At 44.1% G+C, this 21,937-nt stretch overlaps 1 protein-coding gene across 1 annotated transcript in view; it reads right to left on the bottom strand.

Moving 5' to 3' along the window:
* DAP (death associated protein) overlaps positions 1–21,323 on the bottom strand; it is a 49,970-nt gene extending 28,647 nt beyond the window's left edge. Inside the window, exons 1-2 of the mRNA XM_090276227.1 lie at positions 21,085–21,323; positions 10,998–11,094 (exon numbers count right to left, since the gene is read on the bottom strand). Coding sequence (XP_090132353.1) covers positions 10,998–11,094; positions 21,085–21,139 — 152 coding nt within the window. The 5' untranslated portion in view covers positions 21,140–21,323. The remainder of the gene's footprint in view (positions 1–10,997; positions 11,095–21,084) is intronic.
* Positions 21,324–21,937: the final 614 nt, after the last annotated feature.

Below are 21,937 nucleotides of genomic sequence, written 5' to 3'. Positions count from 1 at the left end.
TTCCTCCACATGGAGCCTTTATGTCAAACTCTGAGTGAAGAGGCGGGGAGACACGGAGGACAGGTGGCAGAGGGAAGGGGGGCAGCCAGCCCTCCCTCCAGCATCAGCACATCACTTGCTCTGCCTTTTTCAAAATGTGCATTTATGCCGCTCCCCAACCAGTCCAGTCTCCTTATATGTCTGCCTACCAGAGGGTCTCAACTTTTCCATGTTAAACAGCATGTTAATTAACAACATTCATGTTGCTAATTGTCCTACTCTCCATCCCACCCCTACCCCCCAGAACTTACCAATAATGCAGGATATCAACAACCCTTTTCCAATAGTGTCTACTTTACTGGATTCATGTGTAGCAAAAGTTAATCTTAGTTGCAGAGGTCAGGCTATTCTGTAGGCGGGAATGTTGTTAAGCAAATGGAACCAATTAGTACTCCGATGACCAAACAAGCTTCACACTCAACTGCCATCTTCAAAAGCAGATGCCCACATCTGAACAGGCACATTTCTACTCTATCCTTTTAGCACTCCTTCCCTTCGCTTCCCACCTCCCACAATGCGCCCCCAGAAGAGTTACCAGCAATTACTTCTCTACACTCGGACTGGCCGAAGACGCTCTGAATTTCATTATATTGAGAGAACCTGCTACAAAGGAACACTTAACAGATGTCATTTATAATCTTCTCTCTCCCACTTCTAACCTTCAGTCCTGTCATATAAACTCAAGTTACCCAGAATAAGAGGATGGTGGTGGCAGTCCAACTTTTTCAACAAATTCTTTTAAGAGCCCAGACACACTTTCTTCTCTAGGTTCCCGCAGTCCTCCTCAAGGGTACGGCTTGGCAGAATGCCAGGAAGGCCTCCGCCCACCACCTTCTGACCAGCACACGAACAACCTATCACGGCTGTGCCTTATCTGCAAAACCTTAGCCTCAGGCTTGACCATAATTCTTGAAGCCATTTCCACAGAGATCCCATTCTGGCTTCTCCTCAGCAGAAAACCCATCTTTCCAGTGACCCCACATCAACAGTGGAGTCAAAGTGCTCGCTTATCCTGGTGATCAAGTATGAGCATGACTTCATGAGTGTGAACACACTTGTGGGCTCAAGAGGACAGTGTCTGACAGGTGCACCCCATGACAGCAGCCCCAGCAGGCTTCTTCATTGCTTCTGCCCCTCTGTGAATGTCTCAGGCCAACTCCCTGCAGAGGATCTTGGCTGCCATCACCGGGTTAAGAATATTGCTGGGTTGTCCTCCACATGTTGGTGTTCCTAGAAGAAGAGGAACACTCGTGTCCCTTTTCTTGCTTTGTTTTTCTTCACAGCACTGCTACCTCTACTTGCACAGCATATACATGCATTCAATTGTTTATGTGTGCAGCATCTGTGGGAAGAGGGATTTCACTCTGTTCACTGTGTCCCAACTGTGGTGCAGGGCACATAGTAGGTGCTTTCAGATATGGGGTGAACAAATGAATGGCCATGAGCAGAAAAGTGGAACCCTTGGATGTGTGTGCCCTGGGAAATCAGCTAAAGGCTGCTGTTCAAACAATCACTGGGGCACAAAAACTCTCTCTTCTATAAAAATCTGCTAGAAGAATGGGAATCAATGCACTTCTAATAACTTAACCAGTGCTCTTTAGTTAGTTCTGATTGTGCCTTTAGGGCCTAACCTTTAAGATCTGGTTTTACAAAGATCTCAGTTTTTCATTCAAAACGTGTATGGCCACTACTATGTCCACATCTGGGTTTAAACACGTAAGCTCTGTAGACTGGGTGTGGCTCTAAGAGGATGCTCTATGAGAGCTTAGGGGGAGGGGGAATCGTTCTGTGCCATTGACCAGATGCCAGTCCTTACTCACACCCTGGGCCTAGGCTCTGATCTCTTGTTGTCAGCCTCATTGGTCTGGGATCCTGAGTCCTGTGCTGTAGTTCACAAACTTGCTCTCCAGGCTCTAGGCTGAGGTTCTGACCTCTGGCTCTGTTGCCTGCCTTGAACTTCACTCCTCTTCTGTGTAGACCTGGGCGCCCGCTCTTCCCCCAGCTCCAGGAGACTTCTCTGGACTGACCATCACATAGCTCACATGGCCTATGGTACTGGTGCCTGATTTACCAACATCCACACCACTGCAAACCACAGGTCTGAAACCATCCCAGCAATGTTTGAGTTGGAGTTCCATGACCCAATTCTGGCCAATTAGTTTGTTAGACGGCTTCTAGCAAAGCTTTTCTTGCTCCAGAAGACTCAGGAAGAGATGCCTGTATCTTCCTCTGGATACCACACGTTCGATGTGAAGGCTGGATCTGCTGTGGCCAACCTACCACACACCTGGAGAGGAAGCTACTCCAGGAGCAAGGAAGAGCTCCCAGTAGTACGGAAGTGGACCTGGATGAGCCCGAGGAACCCAGATCACCTGTAGCCAACACGACCATGGGCCTCTTCCATAAGAGACAGTATGTGTCCTAGCTGCGTGGTCTGAACTGGGATTTGCTGCTGCTTGCAGTGGACAATGTGCCTTTCCACACCTCTGTATGAGGGTCTTGGTGTCCTCTGAGCACTGCAGCCATGGCCTTCCAGAGTCATTTCATCAGAGTTCACTTCTACTTTCCCAGCTAAGAAAACATGCGGGTTGGATTACAGCCCTGGTTCCCCACTTTTCATGCACGAGGACTTCTTTCTTTAATTGAAGTAATATTCACATATTGTGTAATTCACCATTTGAACCGTTTAAAAGTACAGTTCAGTGGCTCTTTTAATATATTGACTGTTATTCCACTGTCACCCCTATATAATTTCAGAACATTTTCATCATCCCCAAAAGAAAGCACTAAGCAGTCAGTTTCTATTGCCCTCTTACCTCTCCAGCCAGGAATCTGCTTTCTCTCTCTTTGGATTTGCTTATTCTGGACATTTTATATAAATGGGATTATATAATATGTGGCCTTTTGTGTCTGGCTTCTTTCATTTAGCATAATGCTTTCCAGGTTCATCCAATGTTGTAACATGTGTCTGTACTTTATTCTTTTTTTATGGATGAATAATATTCCATTGTTTGGATACACCACACTTTGTTTATCCAGTCATCATTTGGTGGGCATTTGGGTTGTTTCCACTTTTTTACTATTGTGAATAATGCTGTGATAAACATTCATGGAAAAGCTTTTGTTGAAACACCTGTTTCAATTCACTTGGGTTTATACCTAGGCATGGACTTGCTGGGTCATGTGATAATGCCATGCTTAACTTTTTTAGGAACCACCAAACTGCTGTCCACAGCAGTGAGGTTTTCTTTCTTTGTTTCTTCAAAAACAATTCTTTTTTATTGCGTTAAAAGCCATATAACATAAAATTTGCCAAATGTACAGTTTAGTAGTGTAAAGTACATTTACATTGCTCTGAAACAGATCTCCAGAAACGTTTCATCTTGCAGAACTGAAGCTCTACGCCCATTAAACAACAGCTCCCTTTTGCCACTCCCCACTGCCCCTGGCAACTACCATTTTACTTTCTGTCTCTATAAATTTGACTGTCTAGATGCCTCACATAAGTGGACCCACCCAGTTTTATCCCTTTGTGACTGGCTTATTTCACTTAGCATCCATGTTGTAGCATGGGACAGCAGTTCTTTCCTTTTTAAGGTTGCACAGTATTCTGTTGTACGGATATATTATATTTTATTTATCCAAGCATCTGTCAATGGACATTTGGGTTGTTTCCATGTCTTGGATATGGTAAATAGTGCTGCAGTGAACACGGGTGTGTAGGTCTCTCTCTGAGACCTCTCTTTCAGTCCTTTTGGAGATTTTGGAGATATACCCAGAAAGGGACACAGACTTCTTTTTAACATAAACAACTTTGTGGATCTCTACTTATTAAATGTTTTGCCCCACCCGTGTCCCTCCGAGATATGAATTATCCCTTTGTCTAGCGTCTCCATGCTGTATATGCATCCTGCCTGTTAGTCGCTTAGTGGCCATCCTGGGTATCAGATTGACTGTCGTGGTATCACAGTGCTTGTGTGCAAGTAACCCATATATTTTTTTAAATTTTATTTTTATTTATTCTTAGAGAGAGAAAGGGAGGGAGAGAGGGACAGAAACATCCATATGAGAGAGAAACATTGATTGGCTGCCTCTCATACCAGCTCCTACGGCAGACTGAACCCACAACCCAGGCTTGTGCCCTGACGAGGAATCAAATCAGAGACCTTTCACTTTGTGGGACAATGCCCAACCCACTGAGCCACACAGGTCAGGGCAAACTGCACTTATTTTAATTAATCATGGCCCCAAAGCCATTCAGATAAGTTTTATTACATTAAAAATTTTCTATTTTATTATTAGTTATGATTGTTAACCTTTTACTGTACCCAACTTATAAATTAAATTTTATAATAAATCTGTATGAAGAGGGAAAAAGACATAGTATCTATAGGGTTCGGTACTATCTGCAGTTTCAGGCATCCACTGGGGTCTTGAAATGTGTCTCCTGCAGATAAGGGGGGATTAGTACTGTATTTTCTGAGTGCTCTGCATTCTGACAGTTGAAGTCAATGGAGTTTATTGAAATAGAGAGTTAAAAAATTTCAGGCATAGTAATTGTAATGTAATAAACTCAATAAAGGGCTCTTGGTTCTATAGTTAATTCTTATATGCAGCATTATTCTATGAAGTTATTATTACATGTCTCATTCTATAAAATCCAACCACTGGGAGAGTTGATTGATTTAAATTCAGTTCACATGTTTATGTAATAAGAAAACACTGCTGATAAATAGTGCAACCCTTTGAGTAACACCATAAAAACAAAAGAGTCATCTGTTCCAAGAGGTTGCCTTCAGAGCAGATGCACAGAGCGGTGTTGGGAGGGGAAACTGACAGCTCCATTTCCTTGCTCCCCTCCTTTCACCTGATAAGAGGAGTTCTTCCCGTGTGAAAGGAGCGTGAGGTCTTGTAAGGAGGCTGGAGGCCAGGGAAGGGAGAGGGAGCAGGACCGGGGTGCCCAGCTCATCAATCACACCTGATTTCCACATCTATTCTGGAACCAGATGTTGTGCCAACTGGAGAAAAGCTGGGCCTTCAGCACCTTCCTTCTTGCCCCCAAACTGAAGGAGTCCAGCCTGGCTCCTGTGACAGACATATGGATACCCATATGCTCCCTCCCTTGCTGGAGCAGTGAGCCTTTGCTTTGCAACCTGTCAGACTCGTGCCTTCCTCCAGTGCCCATCAGCATAAGAAGAGAACTCAGAGACTGAGCTGCTGACAAGGCTCATGCCCACAACTTCCAGGACACAAAGTGTCTGGGTCACACACAGCATACTCTGTGCTCATCCGGCGGCTCTGGGCCAAACTTCTTAAAATGCACACGGTTGTGTTCCTATTGACCATCCTGATATATACACAGACACAGGCTTTAGGGGACATGTTACACTACATACAACAGGAAAACTGGTGTCAGAGCCACCACTTAGCAGTTCTTTGTGCTTCAGAGGGCAAATGAGATAAACATGCAAGTCTATTATATTTACATTTATTTTTTACCTAACAGAACAAAACAAAATGAATTAAGTTTTACCACTATTTACTATGTGGACTGTTCTGCTTGTCACTGCCCTCACGGTCTGGAGAAGGAGTGGGGTCACCACCTACAGGTCCTTGTGCCCCTTCAGTTGCTTCCAGTGTCTTACAACATATGTATGACACTGTCTGGCTAATGGAATAGTGAATTAAATTCTCTGGTTTTATCCTTAATATATCGCAAGCACCTAGAACTGTGCTCAAATGTATTACGAATGAATTTAAACTGACTTTTACAAAGTGGACAGTGGCTTAACAAATAGTCCTTCACAATAAACCTTCGGAGGCTAAAGGTAACGTGAGTGTAAGCACAGGCAAGCAACGATATAAGAGAAAAGTTATGCTTCTCCCAGTGTAAGTAGTTCATGAGCCACATTATAGACCTAAGCACATTTGACAAGAAGCTGACTCGCCTACAAACCCTGAAATGACCAAGGTCATTAGAAATTTAGATTTAAACCTAAATCATTAATGAGAACCCTTACCTCAAGGGACCTGCAGATATTAGTTACTGATAGTATAAAGTCATAATGATTATCAAGACATTGAAATATTGCTTATTTCAACTTTGATACATTAATATCCATTTTGTATCCACTTTATAATTTATATAATGGTAGGACAGTATGCATGGATAATTTAAAAATGAACACACCTATACTGAGGGTGCAGGCACAAAACAGTAACGGCACTCTCTGTTGTGTAATCGTGAATACATTGGGAGAGCGTCTATGAGACTCTGCAAACATCCCGTTTTTTTCTTAAACTTCCACCTCATTGCAACACCCACTTGTGGACCTTGTCTGAAACCATTACCCTGCCGTTTGCCTTTTGGTGATGTTCTAGTTCCCTCCTTCCTTATACATTTATTAACTCAAGTTCTTCTGTAAGGAGCTGTTCCTTCTAATATACGCCAGGGTAGACTGACAGATGTCTATTTTACTTTATGGGTTATAATCCAATACTGCCCTTATTTATTTTGTTGTATTAAATTGTTCCAGCCTGGGCCATTAGGAGCTCCCTGAGCCTAGCACCGGTGTTGGTCTGACAAACCCCATCCTGTTTAGTGCACTTCCTCATGCTCTGGCACTACAAGCTGTTCCAGGCCCATCTAGTACTGCATTCCTCCTGCTCTGGCCCTGGAATTAATCACTTCTCCGGGGAACCCTGGTTCTCTTGATTGGGGAATGGGTCTAGAAACCAAGATTTGCCCCTGGGATGATCATGGCTTACATGGGGGTCAGTTTTTTTAGGTCTTCTCAGTGAACACAGCTAGGAAATAGAAGTGTGTATATTAATTCTCCCCACCTAGATCTATTTCTGCCTGTATGTATATGTCTGTAGGTATCTACTATCCATCCATCCATCCACCCACCCACCATTCATCCATTTAAAACTATGAGTTCATGCTAATTCTGACTCAACACCACAAAGTTTGTTTTAGTGTTCTCTCTTTCCCATTTGTAGTAACCTCCTTCTCTGACAGGGCTCCACTACCCACAATATATTTACTTATTTGTTCAGCCTTACTATATACATGAAGCAATTTCAGAATTGCTAAGCCTATACATACCTACAGTACTCCTATAAGAAACACACTTACTAACTGGAGTATACCATTTATGTACTTTGTGTGTGTGTGTGTGTTTCTTTAGCCTTACAGTATCCAGTCAAAATACTGTTTTCCAAAGTTACTTAGGTTAGGTCTTTTCTTCCACTCCCTTCAATTGGTTATAGTAACCATTTGCATTACAGTTAGATTCATCTGTTACTGTTTGTATTCCAGCACAGGTCTCTCCCACATGCTGGGTGGTTTGAATTGTAGGCTTATTTTCAGGTATGTGAAAGGACCATGGTCCTAATCAGAGCTGTAGAGCTGAGCTAAGAGAAGGGCTGCCCCCTCCTTGTCCTTGTTACCCCTTTCCTTCCACCACTTTCCTGCCCACCCCGAGTCCATACCTCACCCCTTCCATTTGTAGTTTATTTTTCCTGTTACCTATCCTGTTTATTTCCTTATGCCAAGCTTGATTCATGGTAGGACCTCAGTACATGTTCCACACTAAACTGCATTCTTCAGTGACTCCTACTGACTCCTGATGTCCATTCTGTGCCTTCAACTTCTCCTTTACAAAATGCAACTTGCTCAACAAAAGGCTTTGAGGAAAATCACGGCTTTCCTTAACTGGGTCAGTTCTGAGATAGAAACTAGCAGCCACTCAGGAAAGCATTAGTTACTAATGGTGAATCCTATTACTCTCCTTGGATATGAAGAACCACAGGTAACTAGGACTCAGCTGGACGTAAGTTCTTGGGCAACCGTTTCAAATTTCTCCCCCCACCCTTTAAAAAAATGCAGCACCTAAAGGCATTTTGACACCATGAAATTATCTGTAAATCTCTGAAAATGATAAGATTAAAGGGACTAAGAGTAGTATAAAGATTTGCAGTAAAAATAATTACAAGTAAGAGTTGAGGTTTTTGGTGTGTCTGGTCACATAATAGCCCCTTTAAAGCACCAGTTGTTCATTTTCCCTGTAATCAGTGTTTGATTATCAGATTAATGAGGAAGGAAGCCACCAGAGATGAGATGGTGAACATAATGCCAGTTTAAAAAACTTTGGGAAGGAAATTGGCAACTGAGACTATGCACTTATTTTCATATCCAGAGAAGACTTGGAATCCAAACATGAAAACATATAAAGCTTTACGATTAGGGTAATGTGGATGTTGAAGTCACATACCACAACATTTCCAAGAGAATAATTAAATGTTTGACAAATTCTGCAAAAGAAAAAGGGGGCCTTTCCATATGTAAAGAATTTCCTGTCACCGGAACCTTGTTTTAAACTGATAATTAGACCGTCTACTGATGGTGAGGTTGCCTGGGTAGCAACATCGGCTGGAGGAATATGGAAAAGGTTATGGGCAACCCCAGAATCAATTGGCTGATTTTTAAAGGGGATCCAGATTTACAGCCTTTGTGATCTCAGAAATATTCTGTCAATTCAGGGGAATTCTGTAGAATATTAGAGGCACAGGTGTCCAATCAAGACAGACTCAGGGCTGACTCCTGGCCCAGCTGCTGACTAGCTATATATAGACCACTGGGCCGGACAGCCTCTCTAAGCCTTGGTTTCTTCATCTCTATCATGGTCATAATCATATCAACTCATAGGTGGTGTGAGCTCTAAACTCAGTAGAAAGCACTCAGTAGTGCCCAACACAAAACAGGCACACATTTGGGTAAGCACAGCTTGGTTGCTAAGAGTGAGGACTCTGAACCCAGCTGCCAGGGCTAGGAAGCTGGCTCTGCCATTCATTCACTGTGTGAGCCTGGAAAAGTCACTTGCCCTCTCTGAGCTGCTGAAGTGGGAGCAGTAATCTGGGATGGGGATAATAATCAGCAACCAACTCTGAAATAGGAATGACAATATAGTTGTGAGGATCCAATGAATTAATATGTGCAGAGCACTTGGAACTCATTGTACTCTAAAATATAGAGATGATGACTAACTAGAATTATTCCATCAGCCCACAAGAAAATGGGGAGAGCCTAGTGTGGAGGTAAACTATTATGCAGAGTACCAGGGCCAGTGCAGGGCTTTGGAAGTTGTGTTGGCAGCATAGATCAATAGCCTGACTCCACAGAGGCTGACCACATCTGTTAGTGGTGTGTCCAGTGGTTTAACCCTCAGCGGTCAAGAGTGAAGCCAAAGTCAGGAGGACAAGAGCTAGCATACCCATAGGGAGCATATTATAGCCGTCTGGCTGCAGGGAACACAAAACCCTCGCTCATGTCTTGTGTAAACCCTACTTTGCAGTCAGCCTGCTTCACAACACTCAGTACAATAGAGAACAAACCTTTACAGCAAGTGAGATGCTAAATTCTAGAGTCCTGGGTGCTTGCTCCTTTCTCTTGCAATCGTTCATTCTCTGGCATATTTATTTACAAGGCGCATCTTTCATAAACGCTGCATTTCACCTCATGAAAAAATCAATTGAAAGAAAAAGAATGGGCTGTTCTGTCCTTATTTCTAAAAATGCTAATAAATTATCATCTCTCACTGTACTGACACTGTGTTACACAAGAAAAAGCTATTTGTACCTTATTCCACTTACACTCACACAAGAAAGCAGAATTTCTCAATCCTGAAATAAAAGGGGCCCAAGGTTTTCAGGTACAGGACTATATGGACTTCTAGGAGTTACCAACACTGTTATGCTCCAAACACAGCTTTGTGAAAGTAGCCAGTGAGAAAGAATTTTCTTTACACCACTTCTTTTAAAACCAGAACTCGTGCTGAACCTTCACATTGCTGATCTCATGATTTTAAATGGGCAAGAATCACTCAGAAACTTCACCCAAATTTTGCCCACCCCTCAAGTGACTGCAGGGTAACTCACACTATCTGAAGACTTACAGAAAACACCCAGAGGTGCAGCACATACATAAGCGGACATGTGGTGACTACATGGGACACCGAGAACTTGCACAAGCTTGTGGGAGCAATTCAGTTGGAAGCCTGGCCTGCCCTGGACCCTGGTAGGATTTAGATTCCTGCCCTTTTAACTTGCAAGGCACACAATGTAGGCAGGTTTATAGTCTCTCTGAACCTGAGTTTCCCATATGTAAATCAGGAGAATACCACCTCCCATTCAGGACTACTGGACTGAAATTAAATAATGTGCCCAATCCACAGAAATACAGGTTAGCTGCTTTCCACACCCTTGTCACAGTTTCCCTCCTCCTCTCAGGGAGACCCCCCACACACCGGGACAGGTTGTAAGGCAGAAAGTCCAGTGTCCACTTTCTCCTACGTGGATAACATCCAACAGGCGATACATTTGTGGCGCATGTTTGTGCATTACGAAGTGGGTGGAGATGGATTGGTATCAAGCTCCCTGAACCAAACTTGACATTAGAACCTCTGAGGAAAACAGTTAGTAAGCAGGGGTAGGGGATGCAGGAGATGAGCTGTCCAAGATCCAGAGGGCTGGGGACAGAGATGTCATTTAAGGACCCCAAGCTGCATTGATTCTCAATTTGGTTGAAGAACTGGGAAAGCCCAAATGTTTGTGAACATTTTAAATATCAGTAATTCTCTACCCTGGCTGCACAGAACGCCAGGCACACCCCAAAGGTTCAACTAGTGTGGCACTTTCAAAGGTCTCCAGGATGCTGCCCACAGTTTGGTAGCATATGCTAAGATGTAGTCAGGAAAGAGGGCATATTCTGGATTTCCCATTTCTCCCATGTCTGAGAACAGAACCCTCACCTCACTGATTAGGAAAGGAAAAATACACAGCAGGAGCCCAAACCAGCCAGAAGTTATCAAAAGCACACAGTAGAGAACAAACATTAATTTTTAACTGAACGATGATTGTTGGTGACACATGCTCAAGATTCAACAGCACTCTCTCACCTGGGGCTCTCCCATTCCTGGTCGTCCTTGTCTCTCTCTTCTTTGGTGTCTCCAGAATGCGGGTGTTTCTGCACAATTCGCATTCCACCGGCTTTCACTAGAAAGAAAATGACGGGGGGCTATGATCAGTGTGGAAACGGAACTGCCAGAGGACCAGGGAAACTGACTCGAAAGTTCTGGGTTGCCCCATGGCCACAACTTAGCCCAGATAAGCTGGCATTGACAATGATTAAATAGGTTAGCGTTGCTGGAGAAAAGTCAATAAGATACGGCACTCAGCACTCTTGTTACTTCAGATTCACTTAAACTCTCCATGGCTCTTGTTTGTTTGTAGTCTCATAGTATTTTATAAGAGCAGTAGTGTAACCAGAGCACCAACCATGTGGACAAAGTGGCCACTTGCTTTAGGTCTGTACGTCTTCTCAGTGCAACAAGGGCCCACTGAATCCCTGCCGGTGATGTTTTCTCAAATATTAATGATTTTTAAAAAAACATCTGAATAGTCCTGCATTATTTTTTATTTTTCAATTATAATTACATACAATATTATTAGTTTCAGGTGTACAAGTGATCACCACAATAAGTCTAGTAATCATGTCACTGTAATTACAATATTAGTAACTATATTCCCTATACTGTACTTTACATCCCCATGATTTATTTCATAACTGGAATTTTGTATTTTTTAATCTCCTTCCCCTTTTCTGCTCACCCCTCACCCTCCCTCCTTTGGCAACCATCAGTTTGTTCTCTATGAGTTTATTTCTGTTTTCATTTTGTTTGTTCATTTGTTTTGTTTTTGAGATTCCACATGTAAGTGAAATCATACAGTATTTGTCTCTAATGCTGCTTTTGATGGGGTGACACAGCTACAGGTGGCATGGCACAGTTGCCATGCCAGTCACTAAGGCTACTCAGGTGACAGTCAAGATTCCCAAACTGTGCTGCAAAATCTAAATCTTGGCAGATGTCAATTTAGTTTTTTAAAACAGCCTGGCCATAATTCACATACAATACACTTCACCCATTTAGAATGTACAATTCAATGGTTTCTGAGTGTACTTGGAGTTGTACAACCATCACCACAATCAACCTGAGAACATTTTCATCACCCCAAACAGAAATCCCAAATCACGAATGGTCCCTCTTGAATCCCTCCTCCCCTCAGCAATAGTCATCTGGATTTGTCTATTTTGGACATTTGACATAAATGGAATCATAAAATACGTGGCCTTGGTGACTGGCTGCTTTCACTCAGCATGTTTTCAAGGTTTATCCCTGTTGTAATGTGTGTCAGTCCTTCATTCCTTTTTATGGCTGAGTAATATTCCATTGCATGGACAGATCACATTTAATTCATCCATTCAACTGTTGATGAGACATTTGGGTTATTTCTACATTTTGGTTGTTATAAATAATGCAGCCATGAACAACTTGTATACAAGCTTCTGTGTGGATACATGAACACAGACCTTCATTTTCTTGGGTATATATATATACCTAGCAGTGGAATAGCTAGGTCACATAGTAACTCGTCACCATTTTGAGGAACTCCAAAGCCACAGCACCATTATCTATTCCAATCAGTCTGAGGGTTCCAATTTCTTCATATGCTCACCAATACTTGTTATTATCTTCTAAATTATAGCCAAACTAGAGGGTCTGAAGTGGTATCTTATTGTAGTATGATTTCTATTTTCTTAATGGTTAATATATTTAGACTGTTTCACAAGAAAAAAAAATGTGGATTGTGGGAAATGGTAGGGTGAACAAAATTAAATGGGTTTCTTCAGAAAGATTTTCTCGCCTTTCAGCATGCATTATAAAGCCTTATAAAGCACATAGAGAATGTCACCTTTCCTAAATGTATTTGACCACTGGACTTTTATCCCGCATCCCCCCCGCCCCCCTAGTAATTCAGGTTATCATCCTTTAGGGCTATAGTATTCCATGGAATAGAGTTTGAAAATGCTGGCCCTATAACCAAAAGCCAGCCTTATGTGGGATCAGCAAGCTCCTCCATGTCCACAGCTATATGGTCTCAGACTCAGCCCCTCAAAGCCTTGCTGCTTCATCTGCAAAACGGGGATAAAAGCATCATCCTAAGATCTAAAAGTTTAAATGAGAAGAGAGTCTGTTGAAATCCTAAACCCCCAAGGTGATGGTGTTTAAGGGTGGGGCCTTTGGGAAGTGATTAGGTCACAAGGGTGGAGCCCTCAAAAATGGGATCAGAGCCATTCTAAAGAGACCCCAGAGAGCTCCCTTTCCCCTACCCCCAAGTGAGGACACAGAGAACACAGTTGTCTAAGAACTGGGAAATAGACCCTCACCAGACACGGAATCTGATGGCACCCCAATCTTGGACTTCCAGCTTGAAGCACTGTGTTTAAAAGCCACCAGTCTATGGCAGTCTGCTGCAGAACCCAAACGGGCTGAGACAGAGGTGTTGGCAGGCTTGCACAGGCGAGTCCTTGCAGAAAGCAGAGCCATGTCAACGGCACTTCGGCCCTGGGCTCAGCACGCCTTGCCCTCCCTCCTCAGGATAGCCACTCCCAGCGTTCTGTCACAGTTCAGCGCCCATCACGCAACAGAGGCAACTTGTCAGGCCATGGCTGTCACAGTTCAGCGCTCATCACCCAACACAGGCAACTTGTCAGGCCACGGCCTCTGGCATTTTCAGATTTGCTTGGACCTTGCAGAATTAGAAAAGTCCGGAACAAGTTCCTCATGATCCTGAAGAACATGAAAAACGAATGTGGAATATGCCCCCAGGCTCCCACACTTCAAGGTTTAGTTTTCAACTTCCTCAGGAGAGTTTGCCGACCCCCTAACTTCAGGAAGCCGACGATGCCCGCTTCATGGCCAACAGCACCTAGCGGTGTCCATTAGAAAAAGGCAAAGCAAGGCTTTATTCATTTCTTGTGTTTTTACTTCTTTTATATATTTAATCATTTTAGATATGCTTGTTTTACAGATAGCTACCCAATTATTTTATTATCTGAGGTCCTTGGGAGGCTCATGTACTGTCTGTTTTTGTCTGCTGGATCTCTTGCTGGGGTGACTGTAGAAGAGGAGCTTGTCTTCAGGAGGGCTTTCTCTGTGGGGATCCTCGGGGGCCTGGCATGCAGGCAGCATCCTTTTGGAGAGATGCTATAGGAGTACAGGCATCTGGAAACCCTTTTTATGTCAGATTCCTCAGGAACTGCTAAGCAGTGTGAACTTGAACTGACTGCCTAGTGAAGGCAGGCCTGCATTCACGAATCCTCAAGGACACTTTTTCTCCATCCGGAGCACAGGCTGAAGCAGAACAGCTTTCCCACCATCCCACTGGCCACAATTCTTCCTCTTCTCTTTCAACATGGATTTGGCCTGAGCATCCCACTTTCTGCTGGGGTCCTGGGTTAAATGAAGCTGTTGGGGTGGGCCCTAATCTACAGTAGTATGACTGGTGTCTTTATAGGGAAAGGAAGAGACATCAGGTCACTCTCTGCCTCATGTGGGCTCAAGGCTCATACTGGTATAAATTTCAGTTTCTTTACTAGTTGTGGTTCCCTCACTTCGGGGATTTCCCTCGTTTTGCATTCAGATTTTAAAAGAAGAAAACAAAAATACCATTTGCTGGTGGCTTATCAAAATTTCCCAGTTATGTAGCATACCAAACCTTAAGAAATAGTGAAAATAAAATTTTGTAGCAGGTTTAAGACAATTTACCACTCTATTGAAATAACTGTATGTGTGCGTTGTACTTTTTTTTTTTTTTTTTTTTGCCAAAGGGGGAGGCTGAAAGAATTGTCCCACTAAATGATTTTTTAAAATTCACTTTTCCCCCCCATCTATTCCATCCCCACCACATGTCCATTAGAAGTTGATTAAGAGTGTTATTATTATGGGCTGAACTGTGGTCTCTCAAAATTCATATGTTGAAGCCCTGACCCCAATAACCTCAGAATATGAATGTATTTGGAGACAGGGCCTTACAAGGAGGTGATCAGATTGAAAAGAGGCTGCTAGGTGGGGCCCTGATCTAATGGAACTGGTATCCTTCTAAGAAGGAGGAAAGACACAGGGATGCAGGTGCACAGAGAAAAGGCCACGTGAGGACACAGCGAGAAGGCAGCTCTCTATAAGCCATGGAGAGAGGTCTCAGGAGGAACCAGACCTGCCAGACTGTGATCTTGGACTTCCAGCCTCTAGAACTGTTGAGGAAATAAATTTCTGTTGTTTAAGTCACCTAGTCTATGGCATTTTGTTATAGCAGCCTGAGAAAATTAATACAGTTGCCCATTTAAAAATGATCTATGAATTATTTCAACTTGGCAGACATAAAACTTTAAAACTGTAACTCACAGATGTTTTCTATAAACTAAAAGTAAAAAGGGCTGTGCAGGTAACTACAAAGAAAACTGACAATGCATGTCAAGGTGACATTTGAAATAATTGTCATCTGAAGCTCACACAGAGAGGCCTGTCTACTCCTCTGTTGAAGTAAGTACACATGACAAAGCTCACTAGTCACTCTGCATTAGCACTTCCTTTAATTTAGTTTATAAAAACAATTAACTTCACCCATCCCTCACAGTATGTGCAGTGATTAATACAGCAATAAAAAGTGACAATAATAATAACTCAAGGCTGAGACATTTAAATGGCAATCTTGACCAAACATAAAAAAAGGACAGCACATATTTATTGGGATTTTATCATTTTCATTAGAACTCTTCATTTGTGAAAATACAAAAGTAGAATTAGATTGCAGAAATCTTTGTGGAATATTTGAAAGTATAAGTATTTTTATGAGAGAGAAAAAAAAAATCTTGGACTTTTGTCGTGGTTGCTAGTCAAACAAGAGCTTCAAATTTAACGCCTAGCAAGTTTCCTCCTAGCAGAAGTGCTATACAGAGGTTAAGGGCATGGATCCCAGAACCACACTCCCGGGTTCAAATCCCAGCTCTGCCTGAGAGCTCATGTGTGTGCACATGCATGTGTATGTGTCTGGGCGAGTTGCTAACTGCCTCTGTGCCACAGGGTCCTCTGTGAGAAGGGTGACAATGCTCTGTCCTTGCCCCTCAGGGGTTCACTGAGGACCATATGAGATAGCACACACGCAACACCTCCAACGGGACCGGGCACACAGCATATGCTCAACTGTCATCTACTCTCATTAAATGGGTTTTAACAATTGTCATCTCGTATTTGGAGAGACCTTTAGTTTTCGACTCCTTGGTGCATCAGCATCTCCTTATTGCTGCTCCCTCAGATGTAAAATGCAACTCCTGGGGGTGTGAAGGAGTGACCCCTATGAGGTGCTCCCTGCATGGCTCTCCACTGATGTGGGCAGCTAACCCTCACCAGGACGGTCATCAGTACCCAGCTCAGTAAGGGCCCCGCACCATGTCCTACACTTGTTGTCCTCTCTGCAGAGACTGGGCATCGAGATGGCAGAGCCGTGTGGCAGGGGGGACCCAGACCTCTGCCCTAGGACTCACAGGAGGTGCCGCCCGAGAAAGAAATAAACTTGACTTGTTCAGACACTGACATTTTGGATTGTTTGTTACAATTGCGAATACAATATAACTGTAACTAATAGGTAGTATTTTATAAAAAAGTGAATATAAACAAAAAGATTGCTGAAAATGGGAAGGGGAAAGGATTCACAGAACCAAGTAAGAATGCACCAGGCATTGTCTGAAAAACGACATGCCCAGAAGAAAGGGTGCTAGAGAACAGAGGTTAAATCTAAAACACGCCTTAGGAATGCTATAGTCCATCCTGACTGGAAGCTTCTGAAAAAATGCAGTGACTAAAAGGGTTTGTTTTTTCTTGGCATGGCCAGGGTAAAGGCAGACCTCCTTCCTGTACCTTCAAGCATTGATCAGCGAGGGCTGAGGACAGAAGGGGCACGCTTAGCAAGCCTGTGACTATAGAGTTACTACAATAAAACTCATTAGTCTTCCATTTTTAGCAACAGAGAGGTCTAGAGAATATAAAAACTTTCCTGCAAAAGATAATTCAGGGAGATTTACCACCCACAGCCATTTAAATGCATCTTTAACTTGTGTCTGACTAATATAACAAAAAATTGAATTATTTTGGAATTAATATAAAAGTTAAAGGAGTCTATTTCTCATTTTACTTTCAATAAATACAACTGTTCTATATTTCCATTTGACTCAGTTCTAGAAGGGATGGTTTCTACATACGGTTCATACGTAAAACTATTAATGCTCAACGCTATCACATATTAGATTTATGAGAACTTTACTAACATAGGGCTTTGGCTCCCCTGGGAAATGGAGGGAACCAGGGCCAGAAAAATGTATTTAACAAAGAGCTTTGGCCATATCATTGGCACCAACTCAAGAAGACTGGCAGAAATGAGTCATAGCGTGACTTAGAATTATGTCCTCCTTCTACAGAGGCATCCTAGCACTATGAGATGGAACAGAACCTCACTAATTCTGATCTGGCTAATCTGTATTTGCAGTAACTCTCACAGAACAAGCAGTGTGACGCCGTTTCTCCACAGATACTTTGTAGTCGAGGGCAGTGGAGAGGCCTGAAATCATTAAGACCTGATTACTTGCACAGAGGACTGCACTGGTTGAGAGCGTGCCGTCGCCACTCATGAGCAATGCGCTCTGTGTTATTAGCACAGCGCCTTTCCTCCACATTCTGCAGAAGCCTCTGTGAACAGCCTCATTAATCTCACACCTTGGGAAGAGACACATGGCAGGGGGTGGAGCCCCTTGTTGAGAATGCCTGCTGAGGTTCCAAGAGGCAAAGGACCTATCGGCTGGTCCTCTGGAACTTAACTGGCTCCAAAAGGAGACACTCTGAATGGTTTAAAAACTCCAGTTTTTAAAATGGAGTTGTCCTCTTTATCCCAGCTATAAGGTGACCACTAGTTAAGTGAATAAGAGCCAAGGTCTTAGAACAATGCCAGTGAAGGGGAGCAGAATATGCCACCCCTAAATACACTTTTTTGGCATAAAGGTTATTTTGAGCTGATTAAGAAACAGCAGACAAGGAAAAGCTCAGACCGCTGAGAAGCTACCCTTTTTCCATTTCCATTTATAATGGAAATCTCCATTTGTTAAGTATCTCCCTCTCTGTACTAGAAAGGGAAGGATGACTAAATTACAAGAGAACCTTAAATCTGCATAACAACCATGTCCTGGTTAATCTGGCTTTTCCTGGAAACATCCCATAATGACTCACCACCCTCAAATGTTTTTTTCTGTCTTCAGTTGAAGTTGGTATTCAAGGTGGTGGCTTGGGCCATTTCAGGGAGTTACTCAGTTTTCCTGGTCTCTCCCATGTATAGAAGAGGTATTTTTGTTACTGAACTTCTCTTTGTTTTTCTCTTACTAATCTGTCTTTATTTTGGGGGGTGGGGAGAAGCGTTTCAGCCAAGAACCTATAAGGATAGAGGGAACATTATTTTTCTTCTACACCAGGCACACTGTAACTAACACTCAGCAAACGTTAGTTACTATTTGCACTATCATAATGCTGCCTAAATTGAACATTAGAGACAGTGCTGACTAGAGAAAGTGGTAGGCCCCACAAGCTATGGGGAAATGAGAGGTGCTAAGAGGCTCTAAAGAAACTCACTCAGGAGCTACTTATTGAATACTTTGTGCCAGCCCCTGGGGATGAAGATATCAATAAGACTCAATCTCGGAAGCAAGAGAGGCAGAGAGGTGAAGGTCAGTGTGACGTTGTGGGAGTGCACAGGAGGATACCTGGTTCAGACAGCAATAACGAGAAAACACAAAAGAGCATGAAGATAGTCATGAAAGAATTTTATTGTTTCCACTGGAGGATTTAAGCACTTAATGACAGTATACCCAAAGTTTTCAAGGCTGTAATTTTGATTTATGAATTGGGCTCTTGGCTATCCCTGATAATTCTCCTCTGTGATGGTTGGTTGCCTTTATTATTATTTTTTAAAACATCAACTCTGCAGAACTTCCTACTTTCTGGCCATGCCAGAGTAAACAAGAATACCCGAATACCCTCTGCTTTTTGCCAAAATAAGCTTTCCCACAGGGGCCTCTGTTCCACATGGGAAAGTGGGTCTGAGAGCACTGCTCTGAGGTAAAACACTGCCCCTGACGAAAGGCCCCTTTCTAACCTGTAACTCTCTCTGGGCCAGGATGCCAGGCTCTACCTCCAACTCTGGCCCAATATGACTGGCCTTGGAAAATGGGGAATGACAGTGGCAGTTCCTTAAGCAGCTCCTATGAGATGGGGACTTTATCTGTGGGATTAACCGCCCCTGGACTCCTGGGCTGATGAATGGAAGGGATGGAGCTCAGTGAGAGTTAAAGCTGCAAAGGCAGCCCTGCTCGGCGCCTCGCCCAGCAGATCATCTGGCCCAAACCACCCATTTCATAGATTAGGAAAACTGAGCCCTAGAGAAGTGCCCAGTCCCCAAACCTAGAACCCAAGTTCACAGCTACACCAGCACAAACAAGCTTGCTCCTCTCTCCTTGGGCATAAATAAACGATCTAATCTGTAATTTGCAAAGCCTACCTGTTTACAATTCAAAGAAAACCAAAGTCCTTCATAGAATTTCTCCTGGGGAGTTAATATGCACAGTTCATATCTGTGATCTTAAAAATCTCCATAAGGATATGCCTCCATATGAAATTTAGTCTCTACTACTTTGATTTGGTATCACTCCAACATACATGGTTTACTGCCTGCCACTCATTACCCTAAAACAGGGTAGTGGAGAGAAAGTTGTTGCTTCCTGCCCAGGTCTCAGGAAGCTGGACATGGATCAGCTGAGGTAGGAATTAAAGGTCAGGTTATCTTTAAAGGAAATCTCTTTGAGGTACCTTTTCTTTTTTTTTTTTTAACTAAAGCAACATACATGCCCCTAAAGCCTATTTTCTACCACAGCAGAACTACTTTCTAAAATCACAGGCCTCGTAAGTCCTCAGACATCAGCCATTTTTCTTCCCTGGTCCAGGTTAGTTTTCTTGCTGAGAAATTCTTTCCCCAGGGAAAAACACTACTTTGGAATACACCATATTCAAAGAGCGGCTCCATTCATAGTGTTGAAGCACAGAACAAGCGCCCTGTTGCGGAGACCGCAGACGGAGATGACGCCTAGAAGAAGGTGGCACAAATGTGCCACCCAAAGCAGCCGCGTTTCACGACGGCTTCTGTCATTAGCAGATGGAGTTTATAACACTAACGTATGCAGTGAAGACCCTAAGAGAAGCCCACACGAGGAGGTGACCTGGCTTCTGGGCCCCAAGCACCTTTCGCTCTCTCCCAGAGTCCTTCCACAGGTATCACTGTCACTCCAAAGGTGAGCAGAAACAGCAGCCGACCAGCTGGAACAGAGCGAGGGAGCCAACAGGAACGGTCCTCAGAAAGGGGAGGAGGCGGAATGACCCGGAGGACTGCTCAGGTTCAGATGTTCCAAGAAAAGTGGCTCTTTCCTGAATTTAACTTTCAGGCTCAGAATTTAGAATTTGAAAAACAAAACAAAACAAACAAAAAATCCCCCCGCAACCCAAAGCACACACACACACACACACACACACAAAACCTACTTTTGAGAAAAAGATGGATGTGGAAGAAACTGGGGGTAAAAGTCATATTGAATGATTAATGATAAAAATTCCTTCTATTCTTTTGGTCCTTTGGTCAGTATGAAATGCTCTCAACCTAAAATTAACCACTACTCTGTTGTTAAAAAAATCTGAGACTTTTAATTGTGCTGCTACTCGTTCTCCTAAAACATCTGTACATTCCAGGAAAGTGTTCACCGCCCCCATTTCTTTTTTTGGAAGTTTTGCAACTGGGCTTATTCAAATCATTCTAATTTGCATGCAACTGCCACAAGCTTGCGATGTTTCGTCTACTTTAGAGAAATGGGTTTCGCCAAACGCGGGGCTCAGTTTAACTGAAAGCCCCAGAAGTGGACAGGTCTCAGGCTGGTTGGCAAGTCCCCGCGCCTCACGCCGGGGCAATGAGCCCGGGCCTCCCTGCCCGGCGCCCCGTGCCCGCCGGTTCGAGCCCGCCCTCGGACCCGCTAGAGGAGAGAAAGTGGAAACGAGTCCGTACCGGCGGGCGGGTGTCCGGCTTTCGTCTCTAGCTTCCCCTCGGGAGGCGAAGACATGATGCAACCGCGTTCCGCAGGGGATGGGACGACAGCGGCGGTGGCGGCGGACTCGCGAGCCCGGAGGGAACTGCGCGCGAGTGTGAACGCCAGGGAGCCAGGCAGGAACGCGCGTGGGGTGCCGGGACCGCGCGCTGGCGGGCAGGCAGCAGCTGTCGGAAGGGGGCGCGGCCCCTGCGCGCCGACGTGGCGCGGCCCTGCCCGCGCGCGGCTGCGCGTGACGTCACTGCATCCGGCCAGTTCCGCTTGCCTTTGCGCGCCGCGTGTACTGAGCCTGCGCCTTGGGCAGCGCCACGTTGGAAACCTTGGCGCGGGCGGGGCGTGTGCGTTCAGAATAGGTGGGAGTCAGGGCTGGCAAGCGCAGTCGCAGGACATTGAAAAATATCCAGCAGTAGGGTGGCTATTCCTGGGCTGCGCTCAACCAGCCCTGTCGGGGAGTTAGTGACAGCGGTGGGGAAACTGAGCCGCCGTAGTGGACCGGTCAGGGAACCGTCTGCCAGATGTCCTCACCCAGCTATCACTTGTGGAGTGACTAATTAAATGCGGAAATAAGACCCGACCCCAGGTGGGACCGACCAGGGGCCCGGGGATGGCAGGAATTTGTTAAAATTGAGAAGGACTGCGCTGTGAAGCCTGGAAACTTTGGACAGAGTTCCTGGAGGGGTTGCCTCTGTGCCCACTCTCTGCCACCTTTTTGTTGCGACGGATGGTGATTCTGTCCAAGGCTGACCCTTTGCTCTCGTGCCCTGGATCGCATACCTCTCGTCTTCTCAAGCACTTGCAATTACAGTTAGGCTC

Source organism: Furipterus horrens, unplaced genomic scaffold (assembly GCF_987537825.1).
Source record: "Furipterus horrens unplaced genomic scaffold, mFurHor1.1.pri manual_scaffold_5, whole genome shotgun sequence".
Lineage (NCBI taxonomy): Eukaryota > Metazoa > Chordata > Mammalia > Chiroptera > Furipteridae > Furipterus > Furipterus horrens.
Note: the sequence above shows the minus strand (reverse complement) of the source record. Positions and strands in the feature narration are given on the sequence as shown.